This window comes from Cibotium barometz, chromosome 8 (assembly GCF_041138505.1).
Source record: "Cibotium barometz isolate CiBa-2024 chromosome 8, ASM4113850v1, whole genome shotgun sequence".
In the NCBI taxonomy this organism is placed as follows: Eukaryota; Viridiplantae; Streptophyta; class Polypodiopsida; order Cyatheales; family Cibotiaceae; genus Cibotium; species Cibotium barometz.
Window position 1 is genome coordinate 54,510,980 of NC_141053.1, and position 24,150 is coordinate 54,535,129.

Below are 24,150 nucleotides of genomic sequence, written 5' to 3' on the forward strand. Positions count from 1 at the left end.
AAGTCCCTAAACTCCATAGTCCTTGACACTCTCTCTCTCTATGTGTCCAAGGCTACTATAAGTGCCCGCGACCTTGACTAAAGTGCTCACACATACATCTACCACGTGGCCTACATCATCGGTGGCTCAGAGGTGGTTTTACTTTATTGGGGCAGGTTACATTGGGTTGTGGGGTCTCTCTCTCTCTCTCTCTCTCTCTCAGAGATTTTCACATGGCTCCTCACTCTTTGGAGCCTCACATCTTCTTTTCTCTTCAGTCTTCTTGTCGTGGCAGTATCTCTCCACGCATCCGTCTCTTCTTTCAGTCTTCTCGGGGCAGCTTCTCTTCTCGGGGCAGCTTCTCTTCTTGTGGCAGCTTCTCTTCTCGTGTCCATGTCTTCCTTCAGGTCTTCTTATATTTCAATGTTTTGCTGACAGTTCCTTTGGGTTTTTTTTGTTTATTTTGTATCATTATGCAATGCAAACCCAAATTTATGCGGGAGGTCTTACCTCTTGCCTTAATCTGGACAAGGGCAGTGTCTGTTCCCATTTTTACACTGATAAAATGTGCCCAATACATAATGCGTATAGCATTCATTCTCATGCACATTCCAAATGCAACTTTGGCTGTGAATAATCTTGAATTTGAGTGAGATTTACAGGCATTAACCAAGGGTTAAATGCAAAATGATGATTTTCACAATTTTATCAGCACAATTTTTCCAGAAATTACACTAAATTAAGAGTAACCAATTTGTACGGGATGGTTGGAGTATCAAACCAACTCCGATTTGAAATCTGAAGTTATAGGGATCTGTATCAGATACCTAATGGTTAATTTGAACCCTCAATTGCACCAAAGTACAGTGATTAGCACTGATTAATCACTGATTAGCAAATTAATACTCTGGTTTGTGTGCAGAAAACAGAGTATGCGGGGAGCTCAGATCTGGTGCCTTCCACTTCAAATGAGCTCAAATGCTTTCAAAGGCATAAATAGCAATGAGTCTAGTAGAGGATTAAGCCAAGAAACACAAGATTTGACCAAATAATGAAAGCTTAATCTCTGTTTTACCAAAGTCACCTGCAGATTTGATGAAGAGCTTGGATCTCACTGTAGACTTGATGAAATTGATTTCTGTCTTCACCAGCTTGTAGAGCATGCTTGATTACCCCTTGGGCTAGGAGGAATTAGCTCAATTTGATTTGATGAAGTGTAGATCTGCATTTTACTCAGAAAAAACAGCGCTGGAAAAAACGCGAAGATCTCCTGAACCCGCCGGCGGTTTGCTGCGTTTTCTTGATAGGCTTGAAGCCAAGGACCTTAGCTAGCTTGTGTTAGAAGCACAAGACCTAATTTTAACTGTGCTAGATGCTAGAGACCCTCCACTGGCTGGGGGTGAAGGGGAAGAGTGAAAACTCACTAAAAACTGATTTTTTTGCTAATTATCTTACTAATCCTGATTAATTAACTAATGGGCTCTTAAATCTGGTTGATTCTAGGCATGGCTCTAATACCATGTTGAAATTTGAGCTAAATGATGAGCTATGGTGGATCATACACTAGAATCAACATGATTAACAAAGTGATTAAGAAATGATTAAGATGTAATTAGTGAATAATTAGCAGATAGATTAATGTAGGCATGGATACTCAAAAACCAGCAAATTCTCATTAGGACTATGCCTCAATTTATAGAGTTTACATCAAGCATCTAATCCCATTGATTTCTCCATGATTCACTCCCAGAATATCTCCACCTTTTGCCTGATTCTCTCCACCTCTTCTCTTTTCCCTGAATATCTCCCAGAATATCTCCACACTCCTAAATTCCCTCATGCTACCCATTATTCTCTCCCAGTAGATTCTTCTAACCTTTTCACAGGTTCTTTCACAATTACATCTCCTCTTTTACAGCCTCTATCCAAGAGCTTGTTCCCACACACACCCTATTCACTTGTATTTTCAACATCACCAACTCAACAACCCTCCACCGACGAGAACATTAAAGAAGGGGAGATCCCGCCACCACTGCCACCCTTGGAGCATGAGGAGGTCGACCCTCTGCTCAACCCACTCAACCGGTGTAATCCCCTCGACCACACGGAGTTCGAGTAGGCCATCATAATCATGCTCGGTCAACAACTCCAGGAAGAGCCTGTCAACTGCCTCACCGACTGCATGGACATCTATGTCACGCGACCATACCTTGACCGGAAGCATCATCAGGTGGCACGATCACCCCCAATGAGCCGAGGCGGATACCACCGGCCACCCGCTAACTCGGCCCACAACATTCGACCTCATGGGTGAGTAGCCATCCTGGAGGCGGCCCTTCCTTGCCAAACCATTCATATGGGAGACGTATTGTAATGCACCTCTCGCGCACTTAGGGTCATCCCCAACTACCTCCTGATTTGCCGACGGTGGGCATGGAATGTCTTCCATGAAGAGCAGAGGAAGAACCCTAAACTCAAGAGTTCAACTTCCCGTGGTTCGCTCCCTCGTTGACCCAGCATCCTTGTACTCAAGAAAGTATGGTCCAACGCCTCCACTAATTCATCCACCGTTATGACCAAGTCCTTGACCCAGCCGTGATTACGACCATTTGCTTCTTCAATCTGATCATCATGCTGCTGGAGTCATTTCCTGAATGGGACCATTACTTTGAAGGTGCACAAGGTCTGGCTTTCGACATCAACAAGGGGCCTGATGAAAAAACAGGTAAAGGGAGAGGACACACACACACAGGAGCAAACCCTAATGTATTAGTCAAACCCTAACCATAGAGGGAAGCCATGTCCCATCTCACACAATGCATAAAGCCATAATCCCAAAAGCTACAACACACTACTTGTGTTGTGTCCACACACAGCTAACCCTAGCTACTGTCCACACACTATGACCAGCTGGACACGGTCATTTATGTATCACACATGTTACTACCTAATACGCCAACACATAGTGCAACTGGCACAAGCTGACATCGAGCTTGAATCTCAACAGCCCCTCTCAAGCTCATGATGTGCTGCCATAGATGAAGATGTAGATGGGCTTGGCCTATCAAAGCTCTCAACACTCCCCCTCAAGCTCATCCCATGTACTCCCAACATAGTATGGAAGTACTCAAACTTCTCCCTGCTAAGTGGCTTTGTAAAGATGTTGGCCACCTGCTCTTTAGTCTTCACATACTGCAAATCCACTATACCATCCACACTTTCTCTCTGACAAAATGATAGTGGACCTCTATATGTTTGGTCCGGGCACATGAAAGACTGGATTCTTGGCCAACTGTATGCTTCTCATGTTGTCACAACAATGAATGACAGCCTTGTCTCACCATCAATAGGCTCACCCAAATCAGCCACCAAGAGACTCTTTAACCATACTCCTTTATATGTAGCTATGGCTGCACCCCTGTATTCAGCCTCTGTACTAGATAAAGGAATAGTAAGTTACTTCTTACTACTCCAACTCACCACTGCACTTCCAAATGTAAAGGCATAACCACTAGTAGACCTCATGTCATACGAGCTACCTACCCAATCTGCGTCTATGTAGCCGTGTACATCCAAGCCTTTACCATGCTCATAAAGAAGACCATAATGTGCAGTGGTCTTTACACATAGCACATAATGCGTCTCATTGAATCCAAATGAGGTTTTCTAGGGCTTTGTAAAGACCACTGCACTTCCAAATGTAAAGGCATAACCACTAGTAGACCTCCTTTCATACGAGCTACCTGCCCAATCTGCGTCTATGTAGCCGTGTACATCCAAGCCTTTACCATACTCATTAAAGAAGACCATAATGTGCAGTGGTCTTTACATAGCGCATAATGCATCTCATTGAATCCAAATGAGGTTTTCTGGGGCTTTGCATAAATTGACTTACTAGCCCCACAGCATAACTGAGATCCGATCGTGTAATAGTCATGTAAATAAGACTGCCAACCATCTTCCTATACATAGATGTAATAGTCATGTAAATAAGACTGCCAACCATCTTCCTATACATAGATGTAATAGTCATGTAAATAAGACTGCCAACCATCTTCCTATACATAGATGGATCATCCAACTCTTCACCAAAATCAGCCTGCAGCTTCACATTTTGCTCCAAAGGTGTACTCATTGGCTTACACCCTGTCATCCCATATTTTGCCAACATATCCAATGCATATTGGCGTTGCACTAACAATGTCCCTACATGGTCTTTGATCACTTCAATCCCAAGAAAATATCTCAATTCACCCAGATCTTTCATATCAAACTGCCCACTCAATGCCTTCTTAACATGCATAACATATGTAGCATGATCTCCTGTGACAATCAAGTCATCCACATAGATGACATGCAAGACAATCCCATGATATGTTTTCTTCACATAGAGTGAAGAATCTGCTGAAGAAACGCGAAATCCAAGGGAGATAATATATTGACTTATCTTATCACTCCAAGCACGAGGTGCTTGCTTCAAACCATATAATGCTTTCTTTAACTTGCATGAGTGGGGTACCTCAGGTGTAGGCTGTGCCATATAAACTTCCACTTGTAAATCACCATTTAGAAATGCATTTTTCACATCCATTTGATGCATTTCCCAACCATTTGCTGCAGCCATAGCAATGACTGCTCTCACTGTTCCCATCTTTATAACTGGACTAAATGTTTCATCATAGTCCAAGCCTTGGGTTTGTGCATAACCCTTAGCTACCAGCCGCGCTTTATGGCACTCAATGGAACCATCTGATTTGCATTTCACCTTATAAACCCATTTGTAACCAATGACATTTTTGCCTTGTGGTAAGGCAACCAAATCCCAAGTTTCATTATGGACCAATGCATCCATCTCAACATCCATTGCCTTCTCCCATACATGCTTCCCAATAGCTTCTGTATAGCATGTAGGTTCCACATGCTTCACCAAAGAGGTCATATATGCATAATGCATAGCAAAGTCACGATATGTCAACCTATCAACTGGATACCTGACCCTTTGGGATCTCTGCAAATGCATGCGGATCACTCTGAACACCTGTCACTCTAGCATGTGGAGGCACATATCTATCCTGCCTTGCACTGGTGTGCGTAAAGCTGGTATGCCAAGTTTCTCATCCAAACTTTCTAAACTTGATGACTCATAACCTGTAATGCCAATTCCTTCAACCTTCTTTTTCTCTTTATCCACAGCACTACTCCCAGTGCTCACACTCTCATGTCTCAAGCATCATGAACCATGGATGTATAGTGCTACTCTCAGACTCTGCTAGACCAAACATAGAAATAGAACTTGTTTGTGGCAAGTTCACATGCACATCAGCATCAATGGAATCAATGACACCCTCATCCTTTGCCTTGTACAACTAGCAAGTTCATCAAACACCACATCTCGTGAGTTAACCACTTGCCTAGTATGTGGATTGTAACATTTATATGCCTAAACCCTAAATCCTCATCCTATGCATACCCCAAAAAATGCACTTTTCTGCCTTAGGATCTAGCTTCTTCCTTCTCTCATCTGGCACGTGCACATAAGCTATGCTACCAAACACTTTGAGGTGTCCAATATCTGGCCTAAAACTTGTAAGACGCATCTCTGGCGTACTTCCATGTATGGCAGCTGTGGGTGTCTTATTAAGTACATACACCGATGTGGCACACGCTTCTGCCCAATAATAGTCTGGCATGCTCTTTTCATTGAGCATTGCCCTAGCCACATCACCAATGACTCTATTTTTCCTCTCAGCGTAACACCATTTTGCTGAGGTGTGTACCTGCAAGTTAGCTGCCTTCTTATGTCATTCTTTCTCAAGAAGTTCTCAAAAGCATGTGAGGTGTAGCATCCGAGATACATATAGACAAGTAATGCAAAACTTTGTTAACTCTATCTGACCATTGTTTATGAGCTACAACTTGTTGTTGTGTAGGTTGTTGGAGAGATAAAAATATCTTATTATTTTTGAGTTTAAAACTCCTCCACACATGTGAAATAGGCGCCTCCTTCTCCTTACCAAGGTGTCAAAAATGTATCATTATACCCAAAATATCTCATTTTTTTAAGTAATATTCATAGTTTTTTACTAATAAACCTTGTACTCAATCAACTCTTTATCTTATGTGGGCGTTTACTCATTTTTGGGTATTTTTATTTTATAAATTAGATTTATCTCCTCCCCACACTTGGATTGATCCTATTGGCCCATAGGAACCTTAATTGGACCATAATCCAAAAATTTCTAAAAATCTAGACCCTTAGGCTAAGGTCCTTTATACATATTTTCAATTAATTCCAATTTCTATTTCAGGGGAAACCATTTTAGACACTAGGAGGATTTTTAAATATCTCAATTCTGGACTACCTCCCTCTAGACATTTTCTCTCTCCAGGCCAAAATAGGATAAAATAGGATCTTTCTTTTATTTCAGAGAGGGGAAAAAGGGAGGTTCAAAATAGGATAAAACAGGATCTTTCTTTTATTTCAGAGAGGGGAAAAAGGGAGGTTCTTACACCTGTACACCTCAAAAGCTGGAGGGAGGAATCTTACAGAGATATTGGCATTTTCCCAAAAAGGCAAGTGGGAATCAGAAAAGTCAACCCTTTTATGACACCCCCTTACACCCTTCATCTTCTCATTAAGGCATGAGCCTTTTTTTTTGGGCATGAGACTAATGAGCATTAAATGAGAAGATGCTAATGAGTTGTCAAATTATTAATTAATGTCTCTTCTCTTTATGTAAAATTAAGCAAAAGAGAGCCAATTTCTTCCAATTAATTAATGCTAATGAGTTGTCAAATTATTAATTAATGTCTCTTCTCTTTATGTAAAATTAAGCAAAAGAGAGCCAATTTCTTCCAATTGATGAAGAAATTGATGCAATTAGATGTTTTGATGCATTTAGATTCTCTCAAAAGACCCAAGAAAACTAATTTTGACCTCTTACATGAGCAAATTTGACTCCAAAAAACACATTTTCTAAATTTTTTGCCTCTTGAACAAGATTAATCATCCTTAATGACAAAAACCAGTCAATTAAGAGAGATTAGTCGATTGCAAGAGTTTTTTGATGGTTTTGATAAATTTTTTCAATGATTAAGCTACTCTCATAATGCTTGCCAACACTCTAATGCATATAATTCAAACAAAAAACACACAAATCAAACAAAAATTAATGCTTTCAGTTCTACGTTTAACTCTAAAGAGAGCTAAAAATTACTAAAAATTGCATTCTATTACATTGTTTGATGTAATGGATGCAAAATACACCCAATACACTCTATGTGCAAGTCTTATAAACATTAAAAACCACATTATCAACAACAACATAAACAACAAATTAAGCTAAAAATTAAGCAAAAAACATTCTTTACAAAAACAACAAATTAAGCAAAAAATTAAGCAAAAAACATTCTTTACAAAACCAAAAAAGAGAGCTATTTCTCACAAAATCTCACACAAATCTCTATCAAATCCACATCTTTTTCATGGGAAATCATTAATCAAGACAATGGGAAATGGGCAATGGGTAATACGTAGATTAGAGAAAAATGATAAAAAAAGCCAAGGGATGATTCCCCGGCAACGATGCCAAAAATGTTAAGGCTCACCCTATCTCTCCTTGAAACACATCCAACAAGAGATTACCTGGTGAACCGTGACTGTCATGAGGATATTTTCAATGGCTGAGCTTGTAACCCTTGAGGTCTCCAAGCTCTACAACTCCTTGAGAAGCACTTCCACCGAGTCTCCCACAAGCGTTGTCACACTGCCACATTACACTACGTGTACTCGTCCCTCCTCTCACCTACGTGTACTCGTCCCTCCTCTCACCTCACATCACTCACACACACTCACTAGCATGAATTAGATAGAGAGATTAGCAAGAGGATAAAGAGCAAGAATCTATTGCACACATGGGAGAGTATCCTTGTATTATGAGAGATATTCACTTATATATATGGCCATAAGTGTTCACACACTTAAACTGTGGTTGGTCGGGCACTTTAGCCTCATAAGAGGCCTAATGCTATTACAATGACTACTCTCATAATATATCCATGAAGTACATCACTTGGGACTTCATCCTCCTAACTTGCTAACACATGCTCTTGAAGCGAGAATCACCATAAATACTCCATCACACCATTATAGGCACCTGTCCAAGTTGTAGATTTGGACACCATTGCTTCATATCTTGAATGTATCACCTTTTGCTGTATCTACCTTGACTCCTTGATGTAAGATAATGGCAATAGTTCTTGTTAACCCTGGGAATGGGTTAACAGCGAGAAGAGATGGTCCTTCGTGAGTGATGGTTCTCTCTCACAATAGGTACATGACAAAAACGCTAATGGAAGAGGGAAACCTACAATCACACCTATTAAAACATGCATCCATCAAGAAAGTAAGAATACAATAGCATGTACGATGTAAGCAAGAAGATAAAGAAGGAGAGCTCACAAGAAAACTTCTGCTAGGGAATGATTATGTATTTCTTATTGTTAAAAATGACTTATACACAAGTGACTAGTTTTCACACTAAGCTAGCCAAACTATAAAATGGTCCGCCCTTAATTACTAGTCTTAAGCAAGTATGTACACTAAGTCCATAGACTTTCCTATTTAACATTAAGCATTGTGGTAAGGTTGCTTTGTATGTTCTAGTGTCGTCTTACAAAAGTTAAGTTCTCATTCCATAGGTTGAGCGACCAAAACCTTTTTAACCAATAGAGTGGTTGATAAAGATTAACAAAAGTCTATGTATGTAGACTTAATATTATGGATTTAAAGTAAGAACCTAGGCAATGGTTTACCAAGGTGAATGGTTTCTTTAGCATAGAAGGATTTTATAAAAGTGCATCAGATCCCACCTTATATGTGAGGGAGTGCATGATAATATTATTCATGTGGTTGATCTTATCATGAAAAAAAGTAATATGAAAGAAATTTTAGATTTGAAATATATATTTTTAACCACATTTGACATGAATGGTTTGTATTATTATTTGGAAATAGAGATATATAGTGATATTAACAAGACATGTATGACACATAAGAACATATGAGTTATGCATTGAGCTTGATTGAAAAATCTGGACTGCAATCTGCTAAGCCTATGAATACTCCAATGGAACCAAATTTAAGACTATGAACCATTTTTTTTAAAATCGTACACTTTATATATAAATGGTTGGGAGTCTAGGAGACTCATATATTTCATCACCATTTCAAGGTTTGATACCAATTTTGTAGAACCATTGGAATGCATCAAAGAGGATGTTGACGTAGGGTACTATTGACTATGAAATTATGTTTTAAGCTTGTAGAAATCCTCATTTGTGATAACATGTCATCGATTCAAGTAGATAGAATCTAGTTTATCATGTAAAACCAAGCACATTAAAGTGCACTATCACTTTATTATGAAAAAAGTGATAGAGAGGATTGATCTTATGTGTTGTATGTACACCACATGATAATATTGGAGATATCTTTACCAAGCCACCATTATCCCTAAATAGATAAATCTTAAAATTTTTGTTTGATTCTTGGTGAAATCTCTAATCCAGAAATCTCTAATCCATTTTGCACTTAAGAGCAGTGTTGAAAATGGTCTGACCAAAATGTGGTTCAATCAACTCCAACTTGTATCAACTTGTTTTCACTACCCTTAGATAATATCTTCATCAATTTTGCAAATTATTTGGAATGATTGGATGTGAAATTCAATCAACATGAGATTTCACCAACTCAAAACCTTGTTGAACAATTTTAGTTTTGTAACAAATCATTTCATATCTCACCAATTATAAATGAATCCAACTAATAGTGTCTTCTAGAAGCTAGTAACGCACAATGAGCTATCTATCCAAAAAATACCACATCATTAGGGTTTGTGAGAGAGATTGAAACTTTGGAATTAGAAACAATCATGTAGCAATTTAGGAATTAAAAAGTTTAGTAGTAGCTATACAAATTGTTGTGATCCCACTTAGGGAGTTAAAGTTTTATTCCAATAATTAAAATTATTTTTGAAATGCCTTCTAGAGCTAATATTGTTTCCAAAGTCGTTTTATTAATTGAATTAATTTATCTGTCAAGATTTGCCTACATACAATCTCTTCTACATTCTACATTGTGTTCACGGAATCATCCTTGTTAATTCCTCATTGTTAAAGCTTCATACATGACTTATTCTTTGCGTATAAGCTTGGTGATCCTTTGCTACCATATATTTCCTATTTATTTTCATGGAGCAAACTAGCTATTGGTAAAAGGGATGTGAGAAAAGTGTGTTGGAATTAGGGTTGCAGGAAAGCACACAAAGCTTGGAGAAGAAGAAGCAAGAATGCACACAACACAAAGTGTATTAGATTGTGTCAATGTACAAAAGATATGTTAGCCCTAGAATGATGGGCGTATATACAAGCCGGGGGAAAAAACCTCCTAAAGAGGGAAAAAGTGCCCCGACGGTCCTAAGTGTGTTCACACACATCACTGCCTATATATATATATGGCAACAAATCTCCCTTGGGAGTGATGGTGTGAACGAGAGCTGGCACTCATGTATAGGGGAGTGCCATGCCCGAAGTAGATCAGTCCACAAAGGGGAGCAAGCCCAAAGCTTTGCAGAAAGCTTCGAACTTCTCACGAGGAAGTGCCTTTGTGAAAAGATCGGCAAGGTTGTCCTGTGTTGGCACATAGGCCAAGCTGATCTCTCCTACTGAGAGTCTCTCCCTGACATAGTGATAATGCACCTCAATGTGCTTTGTGCGACGCGAGCATGAAAAATTGGGTTTCTCGCAACTGCCAATGCACTCTAACTATCAGTGAAGATAGAGGTGGCAGACTCCTGTCCAACACCCAAGTCAGCCCCATAAGCCGTCTGGGCCACACACACTCAACCGTAGTTGTGAAAGCTGCCCTGCACTCAGCTTCACAACTAGAAGTGGCCACAGTAGGTTGCTTCTTGCTCAACCAAGATATGCATGAGCTACCGAGCATGAAACAAAAACCACTTGTGGACACTCTTGTGTTATAGCAACCAGCCCAATCTGAGTCCGAAAAAGCATGCAAATCTGGCGGCAACGATCCCCCCTTGGGATAAAACAACCCAAGATGTATGGTGCCACTCAAGTAGCGAAAGATGCATTTAACTGTCTTCTAATGCTAAGACCCTGGGCTATGCATAAACCTACTCACCTGTGAGACTGCAAACTGAATGTCCGGCCTCGTAATGCATACATAGATGAGGCAACCAACAACTATCTGATAGAGTGTGACATCAAAGTGATCTCCAGCATCATGAAGACTCAACTTCAAACCTGTCTCCATTGGAGTAGCAACAGGCTTGCAGTATTCAAGGCCAAATCTCCGCAACAATGTCTCAATATACTTTGTTTGACACAAAGCAATACCTCCATCACAGTGCTTAAACTGTATCCCCAAATAATGATGCAAATGCTCCAAATCTGACATCTCAAAAGAGGCATCTCAAAAGAGGCATCTCAAAAGAGGCATTCAAATGAGCCTTAAAATCAGCAATATGACTTTGGTCCTGTGAGCAGCATGTCATCGACATAGAGAGCAATGATTAGATGTACATCATCCGCACATTTAACATATAAAGTGCTTTCTGTTGGACTATTCTGAAAACCATGTGCAGTCAAATATGCATGTATCTTTTCATACCAAGCTCGTGGAGCTTGCTTTAAACCATATAAAGCCTTTTTCAACCTGCACACTTTGTTTTCTTGAACAAAACCACGAGGCTGCGATACATACACCTCCTCATGCAAATCTCCATTCAAGAACGCAGTCTTTATGTCCAACTGATGTACATTCCAACCATTATGAGCTGCCAATGCACAAATGCTATGAATGGTAGTCATACGACAAGTGGGAGCAAAGGTCTCATCAAAATCAATGCCCTTTTCTTGAGCATAACCCTTTGCAACAAGTCTAGCCTTATAGCGATCAACACTGCCATCTGGCTTTCGTTTCAACTTAAAAACCCACTTACATCCAATGGCCTTTTTACCAATAGGTAAATCACATAAAGGCCATGTACCATTCTTCATTATAGCATCATATTCACTTTGCATTGCAGCCAACCAATTTTCTGATTTTTGTGCCTTATCAAATGAAAGAGGTTCTTTCTCTTCACACATACTAGACACAGCCAAAGCATAACAATCTGATGCATAAGAGGCATGCTGAAAACCTGAACGAGTATGACTAGACATAGGTGCATCAATTTTACTATCACACAAGGTTTGCACCAGCCATTTAGGCATACCTCTAGCCTGCTCATTTTCAGCCCTATCCTCATAGATTACATCCTGTAAATCTGCATCAAAAATAGGCTGATCTATGATGTCGTTTGAAATCTGCATAGGCTGAATATTTGCCTCATTAGGACTTACATTTGAATTCCCACCTGTAAACAGAGACAACAATTTATCAAATACATCTCGTGAGCTCACACCTGTCTCTTTGGTACATGATAACAAAGGCTGCACAGCATCTTCCACAAAAACAACATCTCGACTAATCAAGATACGCTTTGACTGCGGATGATACAATCTGTAACCCTTGCTCTCAGCACTGTAACCAACAAAAATACATTTGACAGCCTTATCATCCAATTTTCTATGTTATTGCACAGGCACTAAAGCTTAGGCCAAGCAACCAAAGACACGCAAGTGACCAATAGAAGGCTTCCTGCCATGCCAAGCTTCGTATGGAGTAATAGACTGCAAGGCCTTAGTGGGACACCTATTGAGTACATATGCAGCACACATGACAGCCTCAAGCCAAAACGCATGTAGTAAAGCTTGGCTCTTGACCATACATCGTGCCATCTCCATAAGTGACCTGTTTTTCCTCTCAGCAACACCATTTTGTTGAGGGGTATACGGCACTATACATTGGTGTTTTATCCCACAACTAGCCAGAAATGCATCAAACTCTTTAGACAAGTACTCCCCCCCTCGATCAGAATGGAGGGTGCCCACAGTACAATTGGATACATTTTCAACCATAAGAAAAAACTGTTTGAAGCATAAAAACACTTTGGACTTTGCCTTCAGTGGATATACCCATGCATGCCTTGAGTAATCATCAATGAAAGTCACGAAGTACAAGTGTTTACCAAATGACGGAGTTTGCATAGGCCCACATACATCACTATGTATACAAGTTGCAATTTGTGAGTGGCCCGCACAGAACCATCCTTTGGAAACGTAGAACGCTGCATTTTGCCCAAAATACAGCCTTCACAAACATGTTTCAATGGTGCCTCAAGAGGGGGCAATGAAGCAACCATATCAAATTTCTGCAAACGCAGCAAACTAGCAAAGTTCAGATGACCAAAACGAGCATGCCATAGTTTTGCATCTGAAACTGCCTTTTCATCAGAAACTGCATTTGCTGAATCTTCCACACACTTGTCATAAGAATTGAGCCTATACAGCCCACGAAACAAGGTGCCAGATGTAATAATCATATCACCATCATGAACAGTACATCTGTCATCCACAAATTTGACTACAAATCCAAGTCTAGCAAGCGCAGAGATAGACAATAGATTCTTCTTTATCCCTAGCACATACAAAGCATCTGAAAGTGTGAAAGTGTTCCATTTGCAGTAGTAAGCATAATTTTACCAATGCCCTTCACTGGGTAAGAAGCATTATTGGCATATGTGACAGTATTCCCATTAGAGACAGCCTCAAGACAAGTGAACATATCATGATGTGAGGTAATGTGCTTTGTAGCACCACTGTCAAAATACCATACATTAGAGTCAACAGAAACTGCCAAACATGCATCATGTACAGATGGGTCATACTGGCAATACATGCTAAACGCCCATTATGTATCCTACACAACATTTGCAGAATCTGCATTTGTAGAAGCATCCGCTATTGTGGCTGCATTTGACTCTTTCTTCTTTAACTCTTTAGCCTTTAGCTTAGGGCAATTCTTAATGACATGATCATTTGCCTTACAATAGTTGTACCTAGTCTTATTCTTGCCTTTATCAAGAGCCTTCTCAGACTTATTGTTGCTACCTGTGGAAGGAGAAGAAGTTGCAGACCTACTAATAGGAGAAGAAACAGTGGAAGGGGCTGCCTTACCACTTCTTCTCTGCTGCTGGGCAGCAATAAATGCTTGATCAACTGCACGCTGCCTGGTCCTGTTTTGCCTGGACTGCGCTTCTTGTAAGAGCTTGTTGACTAAAGTATCATACTTGACAGCATCAGGTCTGTCCTCAGCAAGAAGTCTCCACATGGAAGCAAAAGTCTGATATGTCTCAGGTAAAGCATCAAGAACAGTCTGCACAAGAGAATGATTAGGAATAATCTCACCTGCAGAAATCAACTGTTCCTTGAGATCTTTAATCTCAGCAAGAAAAACATTCATGTCATCATCTTTCTGCATAATCTTCAATTCTAGCTCTTTACGCAGGTAAGAGATTTTTGCCTCGTTACGACCTGCCTACAAACCAGCTAGAATATCCCAAGCCTGTTTTGCTGTTTTAGCTGAACGAATATGTGGGGTGATGTTACGTTTGATAGAAATTGCAATCAAGGCATGAGCCTGCGCATCTTTACCATCCCAACGAGCTTGTTCAGCAGGCAGTGGGTAAAACAGCAGCAACAGTAGAGCTGCTAGAACTTGCAACATCCTCAATAGATCCTACATCCAAAGAACCTGGACGTACATCCATACCCTGCACAATGTTCCACACTCCTTTTGCAACCAAAACATGCTGCATCATGTATGCCCAAAGTGGGTAGTTGCTGTCTCCATCCAGTTTGTCTTCAGCAGACAACATGCGAAATACATCATTGCTGTTATCAGCCATGGCCGCTGACTGAAACTGATGTAAAAGCTACCTGTAATGAAGCAAAGACTGAACAGAGAACAATTCGTGCTATGTAGCACGATCCACAATAGAATACGTATGCCTGTTTTGCAGAAAACTGCACTGTCAAAATTTCTGCAGAAAATGACGAAAACACCTGTGCAAAACTTGCAATACAAAAACGGAGCCCAAAACGACCTCAGATGCGAATTCTGAGAACGCGAAATCCTACAGGCTGATTTGCAGAGTATAGGGACCTAAAAGTGCTCGTGAAAGCTCACCTCAATCGGAGAACGTGAGTCGGAGGGTGCTGGCAGCGTAGCCCTGGGAGCCGATGCTTGCTTTGATACCAATTGTTGGAATTAGGGTTGTAGGAAAGCACACAAAGCTTGGAGAAGAAAAAGCAAGAATGCACACAACACAAAGTGTATTAGATTGTGTCAATGTACAAAAGATAAGTTAGCCCTAGAATGATGGGCGTATATACAAGCCGGGGGAAAAAACCTCCTAAAGAGGGAAAAAGTGCCCCGACGGTCCTAAGTGTGTTCACACACATCACTGCCTATATATATATGGCAACAAAGTGGTTGGGATAGTAGTGATGATATGATACCAGAGAACATTGTAGAACACCATGAGCTCCTGGAAAGTCACATCAGTCATACACAACAACATATTGTTTTTGAAATGGTCCACAACCATTGGTAATTATGGAAGGTAGAATGATGCAGTAAGGCATGAGTTCAAACAAGAATGTCATCACACTTCTTTCAAACGTCAGGGGCATGACTTTAGACAAGCATGCAATCACACTTCTTTTGATCTTCATTGTAACATGTAATGATTGGTACCAAATAACCAAGAAACTCATAAACTTGATGAGTCTCACATAATGAAGGACCTTTGAACTAGCAAAATTAAGAATTTTGAAAGCATAAGATGAGATAGGCTAGAGAATGGCCCATCTTTCTAACAAGCATGCCATCACACTTCTTTCATCTTCATTGTAACATGTAATGATTGGTAGCAAATAACCAAGAAATTGATAAACTTGATGAATCTCAAATAATGAAGGACCTCTAAACTAGCAATATTGAATATTTTAGAAGCAAAAGATGAGATGGGTTAGAGAATGGCTCTCTCACAATACAGGGGAGCCATCTTTCTACAACTTAAATTTTGGAATCATAAGATGAGATGGATTAGAGAATGGCACTCTGGCAATACAGGGGAGCCATCTTTTCACAACTTATATTTGGAAGCATAAGATGAGACGGATTAGAGAATGGCTCTCTCCCCATACAATAAAGGGGAGCCATCTTTCTAGAATCAACAACTATTTCCAACTTGGGAATTTTTAGGAAGTTGACACACGAGTTAGGATTTGTAGAGTGTACTTAGGAGCCCAAAGAATTGTTGGTCATGCAAGAGGAACCTTACTATGATGTCTGACGTTGATGTCCAGATCAGTTTCATATTAAAGTTTCTTTCTTGCTTATGGATTAGGTTTGAAAATGGTGCTAGACAAAATTATTATTTGTGAACAAACTTAAACTCTTATATATGTTAGTTTCTCTCATAATACAACATACTCTCCCATTTTGTAGTTGAGTCTTGCTCTTACTAATCTTCTCCCTCTAATCTTCTTCTCTAATACATGCTAGTGAGTGTGTGTGAGTGGTGTGAGGTGAGAGGAGGGTGAGGACCCATAGTCCAATGTGACGATGTGAGAATGCTCATGGGAGACGGTGACAAAAATGGCTACCCAAGGAGGTGTGGAGCTCTTGAAGAGGTGTGCTTGAGCTCAGCCATTGGAAAGGTCCCCATGATGGTTTTAGCTTGCTAAAGTAATCTCTTGAATGTGTTTCTAGGAGAGGCCAAAATAGTAATAACCCAAGTTCACATGTCCATACGCAAGGCTTGTGTTTCCAGACTCTAATGGCTCACATCTACTAGCACACTCATGTGTCTAGGGGACTGTGAACTTATGTGCCCTATCGGGTGGCATGGTTTTTGGTGATTTTTGAGATTCTTGATGGGGTGTGATTGATGATCCTAATCCCAAGGGTTGTGTTATAAGTAATTGAATGGGTTTTGGTTGTTTTTTCATAGTTTAGCATGCTTCTAATTTACCAATTTCACAATACATGAACAAATTATGAAATATATAAACAAAATTTGATAATTTCACTCTAATTCGACCTAATGGAGCTCAATGCTCATGTTTTCAGGGTGGATTCCATTCGTAATCACAATAGCTAAGCTAATCTTGAGCTTAAAGCAATGAAATCTAAGCCTCTTGGGCTCTAATTTCATGCAAATCACACAAAAAAAAGTTTTTCTCTTCCAATAGATGCAAATCACAAAAAAAAGTTTTTCTCTACCAATAGATGGAAATAGAATGCCCTAATGAAAATAAACTTCAAATCAAAATAAAACATACAAACAAACACATCTAATGTTCCAAAACCGTATGTTTTTTGGAGTGTGACCTCATAATCAACATCGAGAAATATTGGGTACTCCCAAGAGCTTGGAATGGATGGAAAAAGAGAGCTTAGTCCCTGACAACGATGCCAAATATATACAAGTCAAGAGCTTACCTTAGCCTTGTTGATGTGTCATTGGGTCTCTCGCCTTTGAGTCACAAATATGCACTAGCTCGTCCATCATGTCCTTATTCCATTGTCACATTGGAATACTCCTTGCCAACAACAGGGTGAAGGGAGAGTTCCCAATGGAGGCAAGAAGAGATGGTCCTTTGCAATGGTTCTCTCTCACAAAAGGTGGGGGAAAAAAACGCTAATGGAAGAGGGAAACCTACAATCACACCTATTAAAACACACATCCATCAAGCAAGTAAGAATACAATAGCATGTATGATGTAAGCAAGAAGAGAAAGAAGGAGAGCTCACGAGAAAATTATTGCAAGGGAATGATTGTGTATTGCTTATTGTTAAAAATGACTTATACACAAGTGACTAGTTTTCACACCAAACTGGCCAAACTTAAAAATGGTCCTGCCTTAATTACTAGTCTTAAGCAAGTATGTACACCAAGTCCATACACTTTTCCTATTTAACATTAAGCACTATGGTAAGGTTGCTTTGTATGTTCTAGCGCTGTCTTACAAAAGTTAAGTTCCCGTTTGATAGGTCGAGTGACCAAAACCTTGTTAACCAATAGAGTGGTTGATTAAGATTAACAAAAGTCTACTTATGTAGACTTAATATTATGGATTTGAAGTAAGAATCTTGGCAATGGTTTGCCAAGGTGAATGGTTTCTTTAGAGTACAAGGTTGTTATAAAAGTGCATCAGATCCCACCTTATATGTGAGGGCGTGCATGGTAATATTATTCATGTGGTTGATCTTATCATGACACAAAGTATATGAAAGAAATTTCAGATTTGAAATATATATTTTTAACCACATTTGACATGAATGGTTTGTATTGTTATTTGGAAGTAGAGATATCTAGTGATATTAACAAGACATGTATGACACATAAGAACATAAGAGTTATGCATTGAGCTTGATTAAAAAGTCTGGACTACAATTTGCTAAGCCTATGAATACTCCAATGGAACCAAATTTAAGACTATGAACAATTTTTATAAATCCTACACTTTACATATAAATGGTTAGGAGTCTCATATAAATGGTTAGGAGTCTAGGAGTCTCATATAAATGGTTAGGAGTCTCATATAAATGGTTAGGAGTCTAGGAGTCTCATATAAATGGTTAGGAGTCTCATATAAATGGTTAGGAGTCTAGGAGTCTCATATATTTGATCACCATTTCAAGGTTTGATATCGGTTTTGTAGTTACTTATGTGGCTCAAATTATGCAAGAACTAGGAAAGAACCATTGGAATGCAACAAAGAGGATGTTGAGGTAAGGTACTATTAACTATGGAATTATGTTTTAAACTTGTAAAAATCCTCATTTGTGATAACATGTCATCAATTCAAGTAGATAGAATCTAGTCTATCATGTAAAAACCAAGCACATTAAAGTGCATTATCACTTTATTATGAAAAAAGTGATAGAGAGGATTGATCTTATGTGTTGTATGTACGCACATGATAATATTAGAGATATCTTTACCAAGCCACCTAAATAGATAAATCTTAAAATTTTAGTTTGATGCTCGGTGAAATCTCTAATCCAAATTACACTTAAGAGAGTGTTGAAAATGTTCTGACCACTTTATTGTGGTCAAAATGTGGTTTAATCGACTCCAACTTGTTTTCACAACCCTTACATCATATCTTCATCAATTTTGCAAATTAGTTGGGATGGTTGGATGTGAAATTCAATCAACATGAGCTTTCACCAGCTCAAAACCTTGTTGAACAATTTTAACTGGGTAATAAATCAGTTCAATCTTCATTGTAACATGTAATGATTGGTACCAAATAACCAAGAAACTCATAAACTTGATGAGTCTCACACATAATGGAGGACCTTTGAACGAGAAAAATTGAATATTTTGGAAGCATAAGATGAGATGGGTGAGAGAATAGCTCTCTCACGATACAGGGGAGCCATCTTTCTACAACTTAAATTTTGGAATCATAAGATGAGATGGATTACAGAATGGCTCTATGGGGATACAGGGGAGCCATCTTTCCACAACTTATACTTTGGAAGCATAAGATGAGATGGATTAGAGAATGGCTCTCTCCCTAGACAGACAATACAGGGGAGCCATCTTTCTAGAATCTACAACTTATAGATCGACATCTACAAATACAACTATTTCCAACTTGGGAATTTTCGGGGAGCTGACACAAGCATTAGGATTGGTAGAGGGTACTTCAAACCCACAAAATTCTTACGCAAGAGGAACCTTACTATGACGTGTGGCGTTGATGTCTTCTTGCCATCAAGTTACCTCCTTGGCATCGAGAGCACGTGCGGAGCGCTTATGGAAACATTTCGTCAGGGATCCCTGGCAGTGGTGGGACAACCGAAACACCAAGGTAAGTGGGCGCTGCAATGCCCTTTCATTTCTGCAGAGAAGAAACAAAATTGCTCTGCTCTCCGCATCTCGTCTCGCCCGCTGAATAGAGCGACTCTGGGCTGCCCTTTTGGATTTCACAGACAAACCCAAGGGCCCCGGATCTCCAGCATCGACTCACCAAGGAGTCCCTATGGATGGATGGCTCGTACAACCCAAGTTGGGTTCAAGACATGCTCAGGCTAGAACGGCCCTGTGCGATGAAGGAACAAGAAGAAGTGATCAGAAACAACAAAACTGGTGGTGGTGGTTGTGGTTGGGAGACGCTTAGCTTAGAGGAGGCACTCGCTTCTTTGGAGAAAGGGGTCCCTTCGGTTGAGAACTTCGCATATATCTTGCACAAGTGCAGAAAGGAGAGAAACCATGCCTATGCATTGCGCTTGTATGCCTACATGCGCAAAAACAGGCTGGAAGCCCATACATCACTTGGGAACTGCCTCGTCTCAATGCTGGTAGAAGCTGGAAGCATGTGCCATGCCCAGCAGGTTTTTGACAGGCTGGCGTTTCGGAATCAACGTTCATGGAGTTCCCTCATCACAGGTTATATTAAATGCGGGGATTCACGTCAAGCTCTCATATTGTACCAGAAAATGCAACAGGATGATTCTGTACATCCTAGTGGGTATACTTTTGTGGCCTTACTGAGGGCTTGTATGAAGCTGAAAGATATCGACATAGGTCGCCAGATACATGTCCAGATTGCCAGAGAGGGCTCGCTGGAAAGAGATGTCTTCATTGGCAGCACCTTGGTTGATATGTATGCTAAATGTGGCTCCCTTGCAAAAGCACAGGAAGTGTTCGACAAGCTCCCTGTTCGAAATGTAGTCTCATGGACTGCACTAATCGCAGGGTATGCAGAACACAGCAGTGGTGAAGAGGCACTTGAGTGTTTTGAACAGATGCAACATGAGGGTGTCCCACCAGATGCAGTCACATTTGTTTGCAGCTTGAAAGCTTGTGCGAGCATAGGAGCTATAGACAAGGGCCAAGAAATCCACCTTGAAATTACAAGGAAAGGGTTGGAAAGAGATCTTGTTGTTGGCAGCACCTTGGTTGATATGTATGCCAAATGTGGCTTGCTTGCAAAAGCACAGGAAGTGTTTGACCAGCTTTCAGTTCGAGATGTGGTTTCATGGACTGCACTTATTGCAGGGTATGCAGAACATGGAAATGGTGAAGAAGCACTCGACTGTTTCGAACAGATGCAACTTGAGGGGGTCTCTCTGGACGCTGCCACCTTTGTTTGCACCCTGAGAGCTTGCAGCAGCATAAGAGCCACAAAAAAGGGCAGAGAAATACATGCTGAGATTGCCAGAAAAGGGTTGGAAAGAGACCTTGTTGTTGGCAGCACCTTGGTCAATATGTATGCTAAATGGGGCTTGCTTGCAGAAGCAGAGAAATTGTTTGACAAGCTTCTACTTAAAAATGAAGTCTCGTGCAATGCACTTATTGCGGGATATGTGGAATATGGGTGTGTTGAGAAAGCACTGGACTGTTTTGAAGAGATGCAATGCAAGGGCATCTCTCCAGATGCTGTCTCTTTTGTTTGCAGCTTGAAAGCTTGTGGTAGCATAGGAACCACAAACAAGGGCCAAGTATTACATGATGAGATTGCTAGAAAAGGGTTAGAAAGAAACCTTTTCATTTGCAACACCTTGGTTGATATGTATGCTAAATGTGGCTTGCTTGTGGAAGCACAAGAAGTGTTTAACAAGCTTTTAGCTCGAGATGAAGTGTCGTGGAATGCACTGATTACAGGATATGCCCAGCTTGGAGAAAGCGAAAATGTTTTCCATATCTTTGACAAAATGATAGAAGAAGGTATGAAACCAAATTTGGTCACATTTGGTAGTGTGCTTAATGCATGCAGCCACACAGGTCTAGTGGATAAGGGCCAGATGTACTTTGAAGCTATGAGCAAAGACTACAGCATCATCCCAACACTTGAGCACCACACTTGCATGGCTGATCTCCTTAGCCGTGCAGGCCACATAGACAAGGTGCTAGCAATGATCAAGGATATGCCCTTCCATCCTAGTGTTGTAGTATGGCATACTGTGCTTGGGGCTTGTCGAAAATGGGGTGATGTGGAGCTTGGAAGACAGGCCTTTGAACATACAGTGCCATTGGATCAAAAGGATGCTTCAGCATATGTCAGTATGTCTAACATCTATACAGATGCTGACATGCAGGAGGATTCAAACGACACCAATGCAATGCTTTAGCTCCCAATGCCCGGGAGAGAAGATACTCTCGTTTTTGTCAATTGTGGACGAAGGGAAACCATGAGCTGCTGTTGCTTGGCAGACGATAGGGAGGGCAGTTGCAGGGCACCAGAGACAAGCTACAGGTTCAGCACCCGTGAGCCAAAAAGAATGCATTTGCAGCAGCTCCTTTGAAACGCTGGTGGGTTTTTGAGGCGGAAGGGTTGGTTTATATGCTCGTGGCAAGGGCAGCATTGGTGGGCCTACAGGGAGGGTTTTGAGTCCCCTTGCAAGCATCTTCAAGGACTACACAGATTAATGGTCGCAGTTTGTCATGTTTCATCAACAGTAAGGAAAATTAGGGTCTAATCTGTACATGGATAATAGGGTTAAGTCTAGACCATGACCCTCCACTCATTTGTGCATGTCAAAAAGTAAGTTGCAGGGTGCCAGAGACAAGCTACAGGGTCAACACGCACGAGCCAAAAAGGATGAGTATGCAGCAGCTCCTTTGAAATGCTGGTGGGATTTTGATGGTGTATATGCTCCTGGCAAGGGCAGCATTGGTGGACCAATGGGGAGGGTTGAGTCCCCTTGCAAGCTTCTTCAAGGACTACACAGATTTATGGTTGCAGTTGCCATGTTTCATCAGCAGTCAAGGAAAATTAGGGTCTAATCTGTACAGAGATGATGGGTTAAGTCTAGACCCTGATCCTCCACTCATCTGTGCATGTCAAAAAGAAAGTTACTACCTTTTTCTAAGATTTTTTTGATCTGTGATCCTCAGTAGAGAAATGTTGGATCGTGAATTAGCTCTGCTTTAGCTTTCTGAACAACATTTCCTGCCTTACCATATATGGAAGCTTTAATGTTCTCCAAGTTGGCCTTCTCACCTCTGTTCTTGGTGCAATGGTTTCGATCTCAGTCGAACCTTATCTGTATCCATGGGTTGGGGTGACAATTTTTTCTACCAAAAACTTAAGCAGATGCATATGGTCATCAATGCAGACATTTTTCCACCCCCTGATTTGCAGGATCCATAGATCCTACTGTAGCACCCTTGTGTAATGATCCGAGACCAGCATGCATCGAGAGCACCACACGCGCACACACAACACATAGAAAACAGGCCAATCCAACCTTTGGACCAGCCTGAAGCATGGAGACATAAGGGTGGGTGAAAATATGTGAGCATGGGGCACCCAAACCATAGACCACCTCGTTTGGGGTTGTGCTTTAGTGTGAAGGATTCAAAAGTCAGGTCTTGCTTGGGGAGACAAAGACAACCTACATCAGCAGATCTATCATGCCCATTGCTCAACAAGGAGTGGGGAATTGTAGAGAAGCAATTTAGAGAGAACCCACAAGGCCATGCATAACAACCACCCCTTCTTGCTCTAAGTAGGGTAAAGAGGGAATGATGGAGCATTACAAAAAGAAAAAAAAATTGTAAATTTTAGGGGACCCATGACTACAAAATATTCAGATTTTGGGAAATCCATGACTACAAAATATTCAGATTTTTGGGACCCATGACTATAAAACATTTAGATTTTGGGAAACTTTGCGAGCAAAGGAACCATGGTTACAAATTCAGATTATGGGAGACTTCCTAAGCAAAGAACCCATGATATTCAGATTTTGGGGGACGTCTTGGAACCCATGACTCAAACATAATAGGAAAAAGATAATGTTGGAAGATTAAGAACTCCCCCTCGAATGCATGGTGTGCTAAACGAGAAAAAATGCGGATGTGATGGATGCAAAGAGGGCTGCAGTCTCGAGGTAGAAGAAAAACACAGATGTGATGTAGATCCAAGTTGATGCAGAGGTAGGCTAGCAACAACATATAATGCTGATTATGATGTGTTGTTTTCCAGATTTACGAGATGTATGTGGTTGGGCTGTTGGTCAGCCTAGAGGGGCAGTCTGCCAACAGTACAACACCAAAAAATCAAATAATAGGCCCTTTTTGGGTTGGGTAAAATACCATTTTAACACACCCCCTCTCAGGCCAAAATGGGACCATGAGCGAAGATGAGAGAAGATACTAGGGTCCCACACTCACA

General features: G+C 40.6%; 1 protein-coding gene across 1 annotated transcript; it reads left to right on the forward strand.

Annotated features, from left to right (window-relative positions):
- Positions 1-19,662: 19,662 nt before the first annotated feature.
- On the forward strand, positions 19,663-23,103 carry LOC147636422 (pentatricopeptide repeat-containing protein At3g16610-like). The gene is made up of 2 exons (XM_086801865.1): positions 19,663-19,839; positions 19,961-23,103. The coding sequence occupies exons 1-2, from the start codon at positions 19,729-19,731 to the stop codon at positions 22,100-22,102; spliced, it is 2,253 nt and encodes a 750-aa protein (XP_086657991.1). The 5' UTR covers positions 19,663-19,728; the 3' UTR covers positions 22,103-23,103.
- The last annotated feature ends 1,047 nt before the right edge of the window (positions 23,104-24,150 follow it).